The 6,362-nt window shown below is 58.9% G+C and overlaps 1 protein-coding gene across 1 annotated transcript; it reads right to left on the reverse strand.

Moving 5' to 3' along the window:
* Positions 1–4,376: 4,376 nt before the first annotated feature.
* Positions 4,377–5,267, reverse strand: LOC137361930 (probable G-protein coupled receptor 139; the record flags this gene model as incomplete). The annotated part of the gene is made up of 1 exon (XM_068026509.1): positions 4,377–5,267. A coding segment is annotated over one exon (891 nt), but the record flags the coding sequence as incomplete, so codon positions are not given.
* Between the last annotated feature and the right edge of the window lie 1,095 nt (positions 5,268–6,362).

Below are 6,362 nucleotides of genomic sequence, written 5' to 3' on the forward strand. Positions count from 1 at the left end.
ACTCCCGTCACCATGGAAACAGACCCCCGCCCCCACTCCCGTCACTCTGGAAACAGACCCCGCCCCCATTCCCGTCACCTTGGAAACAGACCCCGCCCCCAATCCCGTCACCTTGGAAACAGACCCCGCCCCCACTCACGTCACCCTGGAAACAGACCCCGCCCCCACTCCCGTCACCTTGGAAACAGACCCCACCTCCAATCCCGTCACCCTGGAAACAGACCCCGCCCCCTCTCACGTCACCCTGGAAACAGACCCCGCCCCCACTCCCGTCACCATGGAAACAGACCCCGCCCCCACTCCCCGTCACCCTGGAAACAGACCCCGCCCCCACTCCCGTCACCTTGGAAACAGACACCGCCTCCAATCCCGTCACCCTGGAAACAGACCCCGCCCCCACTCCCGTCAACCTGGAAACAGACCCCGCCCCCACTACCGTCACCCTGGAAACAGACCCCGCCCCCGCTCCCGTCACCCTGGAAACAGACCCCGCCCCCACTCACGTCACCCTGGAAACAGACCCCGCCCCCACTCCCGTCACCTTGGAAACAGACCCCGCCCCCACTCCCGTCACCTTGGAAACAGACCCCGCCCCCAATCCCGTCACCTTGGAAACAGGCCCCGCCCCTACTCCCGTCACCCGGGAAACAGACCCCGCCCCAACTCCCGTCACCCTGGAAACAGACGCCGCCCCCACTCCCGTCAACCTGGAAACAGACCCCGCCCCCACTACCGTCACCCTGGAAACAGACCCCGCCCCCGCTCCCGACACCATGGTAACAGACCCCGCCCCCACTCCGTCACCCGGGAAACAGACCCCGCCCCCACTCCCGTCACCCGGGAAACAGACCCCGCCCCCACTCCCGTCACCCTGGAAACAGACCCCGCCCCCACTCCGTCACTCTGGAAACAGACCCCGCCCCCACTCCCGTCACCCTGGAAACAGACCCCGCCCGCACTCCCATCACCCTGGAAACAGACCCCGCCCCCACTCCGGTCACCTTGGTAACATACCCCGCCCCCACTCGCCGTCACCTTGGAAACAGACCCCGCCCCCACTCCCGTCACCATGGAAACAGGCCCCGCCCCCACTCCCGTCACTCTGGAAACAGACCCCGCCCCCATTCGCCGTCACCTTGGAAACAGACCCCGCCCCCATTCGCCGTCACCTTGGAAACAGACCCCGCCCCCATTCGCCGTCACCTTGGAAACAGACCCCGCCCCCATTCGCCGTCACTCTGGAAACAGACCCCGCCCCCACTCCCGTCACCCTGGAAACAGACCCCGCCCCCACTCCCGTCACTCTGGAAACAGACCCCGCCCCACTCCCGTCACCTTGGTAACAGACCCCGCCCCCACTCCCGTCACTCTGGAAACAGACCCCGCCCCCATTCGCCGTCACCTTGGAAACAGACCCCGCCCCTACTCTGTCTCCATGGTGACAGTCTCCTCCCCCGCTCTGTCTCCATGGTGAGAGGCCCCTCCCCCGCTCTGTCTCCATGGTGACAGGCCCCTCCCCCGCTCTGTCTCCATGGTGACAGTCCCCTCCCCCGCTCTGTCTCCATGGTGACAGTCCCCTCCCCCGCTCTGTCTCCATGGTGACAGTCCCCTCCCCCGCTCTGTCTCCATGGTGACAGGCCCCTCCCCCGCTCTGTCTCCATGGTGACAGTCCCCTCCCCCGCTCTGTCTCCATGGTGACAGGCCCCTCCCCCGCTCTGTCTCCATGGTGACAGGCTCCTCCCCCGCTCTGTCTCCATGGTGAGAGGCCCCTCCCCCGCTCTGTCTCCATGGTGACAGTCTCCTCCCCCGCTCTGTCTCCATGGTGACTGTCCCCTCCCCCGCTCTGTCTCCATGGTGACAGGCTCCTCCCCCGCTCTGTCTCCATGGTGAGAGGCCCCTCCCCCGCTCTGTCTCCATGGTGACAGGCCCCTCCCCCGCTCTGTCTCCATGGTGAGAGGCCCCTCCCCCGCTCTGTCTCCATGGTGACAGTCCCCTCCCCCGCTCTGTCTCCATGGTGACAGTCCCCTCCCCCGCTCTGTCTCCATGGTGACAGTCCCCTCCCCCGCTCTGTCTCCATGGTGACAGTCCCCTCCCCCGCTCTGTCTCCATGGTGAGAAGCCCCTCCCCCGCTCTGTCTCCATGGTGACAGTCCCCTCCCCCGCTCTGTCTCCATGGTGAGAGGCCCCTCCCCCGCTCTGTCTCCATGGTGACAGGCCCCTCCCCCGCTCTGTCTCCATGGTGACAGTCCCCTCCCCCGCTCTGTCTCCATGGTGACAGTCCCCACCCCCGCTCTGTCTCCATGGTGACAGGCCCCTCCCCCGCTCTGTCTCCATGGTGACAGTCCCCTCCCCCGCTCTGTCTCCATGGTGACAGTCCCCTCCCCCGCTCTGTCTCCATGGTGACAGTCTCCTCCCCCGCTCTGTCTCCATGGTGAGAGGCCCCTCCCCCGCTCTGTCTCCATGGTGACAGGCCCCTCCCCCGCTCTGTCTCCATGGTGACAGGCCCCTCCCCCGCTCTGTCTCCATGTTGAGAGGCCCCTCCCCCGCTCTGTCTCCATGGTGACAGGCTCCTCCCCCGCTCTGTCTCCATGGTGACAGGCCCCTCCCCCGCTCTGTCTCCATGGTGACAGGCCCCTCCCCCGCTCTGTCTCCATGGTGACAGTCCCCTCCCCCGCTCTGTCTCCATGGTGACAGTCCCCTCCCCCGCTCTGTCTCCATGGTGACAGGCCCCTCCCCCGCTCTGTCTCCATGGTGACAGTCTCCTCCCCCGCTCTGTCTCCATGGTGACAGGCCCCTCCCCCGCTCTGTCTCCATGGTGACAGTCCCCTCCCCCGCTCTGTCTCCATGGTGACAGTCCCCTCCCCCGCTCTGTCTCCATGGTGACAGGCTCCTCCCCCGCTCTGTCTCCATGGTGACAGTCCCCTCCCCCGCTCTGTCTCCATGGTGACAGTCCCCTCCCCCGCTCTGTCTCCATGGTGACAGTCCCCTCCCCCGCTCTGTCTCCATGGTGACAGTCTCCTCCCCCGCTCTGTCTCCATGGTGACAGGCCCCTCCCCCGCTCTGTCTCCATGGTGACAGTCTCCTCCCCCGCTCTGTCTCCATGGTGAGAGGCCCCTCCCCCGCTCTGTCTCCATGGTGAGAGGCCCCTCCCCCGCTCTGTCTCCATGGTGACAGTCCCCTCCCCCGCTCTGTCTCCATGGTGACAGTCCCCTCCCCCGCTCTGTCTCCATGGTGACAGGCCCCTCCCCCGCTCTGTCTCCATGGTGACAGTCTCCTCCCCCGCTCTGTCTCCATGGTGACAGTCCCCTCCCCCGCTCTGTCTCCATGGTGACAGTCCCCTCCCCCGCTCTGTCTCCATGGTGACAGTCCCCTCCCCCGCTCTGTCTCCATGGTGACAGTCCCCTCCCCCGCTCTGTCTCCATGGTGACAGTCCCCTCCCCCGCTCTGTCTCCATGGTGACAGTCCCCTCCCCCGCTCTGTCTCCATGGTGACAGTCCCCTCCCCCGCTCTGTCTCCATGGTGACAGGCCCCTCCCCCGCTCTGTCTCCATGGTGACAGTCCCCTCCCCCGCTCTGTCTCCATGGTGACAGTCCCCTCCCCCGCTCTGTCTCCATGGTGACAGTCCCCTCCCCCGCTCTGTCTCCATGGTGAGAGGCCCCTCCCCCGCTCTGTCTCCATGGTGAGAGGCCCCTCCCCCGCTCTGTCTCCATGGTGACAGTCCCCTCCCCCGCTCTGTCTCCATGGTGACAGTCCCCTCCCCCGCTCTGTCTCCATGGTGACAGTCCCCTCCCCCGCTCTGTCTCCATGGTGACAGTCCCCTCCCCCGCTCTGTCTCCATGGTGACAGTCCCCTCCCCCGCTCTGTCTCCATGGTGACAGTCCCCTCCCCCGCTCTGTCTCCATGGTGACAGGCCCCTCCCCCGCTCTGTCTCCATGGTGACAGTCCCCTCCCCCGCTCTGTCTCCATGGTGACAGTCCCCTCCCCCGCTCTGTCTCCATGGTGAGAGGCCCCTCCCCCGCTCTGTCTCCATGGTGAGAGGCCCCTCCCCCGCTCTGTCTCCATGGTGACAGTCCCCTCCCCCGCTCTGTCTCCATGGTGACAGTCCCCTCCCCCGCTCTGTCTCCATGGTGACAGTCCCCTCCCCCGCTCTGTCTCCATGGTGAGAGGCCCCTCCCCCGCTCTGTCTCCATGGTGAGAGGCCCCTCCCCCGCTCTGTCTCCATGGTGACAGTCCCCTCCCCCGCTCTGTCTCCATGGTGACAGTCCCCTCCCCCGCTCTGTCTCCATGGTGACAGTCTCCTCCCCCGCTCTGTCTCCATGGTGACAGGCCCCTCCCCCGCTCTGTCTCCATGGTGACTGGCCCCTCCCCCTCCTCTGATTATTGAATTAATTTAACAATTGTATTAAAGGGATATTTCAGCACATTCTTCACCTGCTCTCTGAACTGAGTCTGGGTCACGGCGTAAATCACAGTGTTTGTGGAGCAACTCAGGAGCTGGAGCATGAAGGACAATTCCATCAGAAACACCGGGAGATAAACAGACTCATAACCCAACAAGTACATCCTCCACCATATAGAATACACCATTAACAGGGCCCACAACAGCATGAAATTACCAGAGATAACTAACAGTAAAATGATAGATTTCCTTCGACTCTCCATCTCGGGGTCTCTGTGACTCTCTCCACTGCTGTGAGCCCGGAGTCTCCTGCGTCCTCTGCTGCTCACTAAAATGTGTCTGACGGTGAGAGCGTTGAGCAGCAGAATCAGCACAAATGGGATGACCGGGGTTAGAATGTTGTGGAGGAACTCGATTATTCCCCAGACACGAGAATAATAAACAGCCATTGTTACATCACAAAACCAGGGGGCGTTCGCCAGATAATACCGACCCGTTAACATAAAATACCAGAAGATGTTCTTTAAACAGCTCAGCAAACTCACTGTTCCCACAACAACAGCACATGTTTTCTCACTGCAATATTTACTTTTCAGATTCTGACAACAAATGGCCACAAATCGATCAAAGGTGAAAGTGACGGTGAACCAGACAGAACAGTCTGTGACTGTGTAAAGCAGGACGGCGTGGATATTACACACGGGGATGGACAACAGGAACAGAAACTGTTCCAGATAAACAATGGGAATGTGTCTGAATATCAGGTCCAGGATAATGACCAGTAGATCCGCCGCTGACATGGCCACCAGGTACCGAGTGACACATTTGGAGAGACCGCACTTTCCCCGAGACAGGATCCCAATCGTCAGCAAGTTAACTGTGAGGAAGGGAAATAAACAGAGAAATTAGACATCAGACTGGAGCAATGTTACCAGATCTGTGTATGTGTGTGAGTGTCAGAAATAAACAGAGAAATTAGACATCAGACTGGAGCAATGTTACCAGATCTGTGTATGTGTGTGAGTGTCAGAAATAAACAGAGAAATTAGACATCAGACTGGAGCAATGTTACCAGATCTGTGTATGTGTGTGAGTGTCAGAAATAAACAGAGAAATTAGACATCAGACTGGAGCAATGTTACCAGATCTGTGTATGTGTGTGAGTGTCAGAAATAAACAGAGAAATTAGACATCAGACTGGAGCAATGTTACCAGATCTGTGTATGTGTGTGAGTGTCAGAAATAAACAGAGAAATTAGACATCAGACTGGAGCAAAGTTAACAGATCAATGTATGTGTGTGAGTGTCAGAAATAAACAGAGAAATTAGACATCAGACGGCAGCAATGTTACCAGATCTGTGTATGTGTGTGAGTGTCAGAAATAAACAGAGAAATTAGACATCAGACGGCAGCAATGTTACCAGATCTGTGTATGTGTGTGAGTGTCAGAAATAAACAGAGAAATTAGACATCAGACTGGAGCAATGTTACCAGATCTGTGTATGTGTGTGAGTGTCAGAAATAAACAGAGAAATTAGAGAGAGAGAGGGTGTGCGCGTATTTGAGATAATGTGATTCAGCAAGTGTGTGTGTGTGAGAGAGAATGTGAGCGAGAGAGAGACAGAGTGTGTGTGTGTAAATATATAAAAATATATATACATATATATCTCAGTGCCTGGGTTCTGGAGTGTCTGTGTATATATATATATATAAGTCTCAGTGTCTGGGCTGTGATGTGTGTGTGTGTGATGTGTGTGTGCATATATATATAAGTCTCAGGGTCTGTTCAGAGGTGTGTGTGTGTGTGTGTGTGTGTGTGTGCATATATATAATTCTCAGTGTCTGTTCTGTGGTGTGTGTGTGTGTATGTGTGCATATATATAAGTCTCAGTGTCTGGGCTGTGGTGTGTGTGTGTGTGTGTGTGTGTGTGTGAGCATATATATAATTCTCAGTGTCTGTTCT

The sequence above is a fragment of the Heterodontus francisci genome, unplaced genomic scaffold (genome assembly GCF_036365525.1).
Source record: "Heterodontus francisci isolate sHetFra1 unplaced genomic scaffold, sHetFra1.hap1 HAP1_SCAFFOLD_855, whole genome shotgun sequence".
In the NCBI taxonomy this organism is placed as follows: Eukaryota; Metazoa; Chordata; class Chondrichthyes; order Heterodontiformes; family Heterodontidae; genus Heterodontus; species Heterodontus francisci.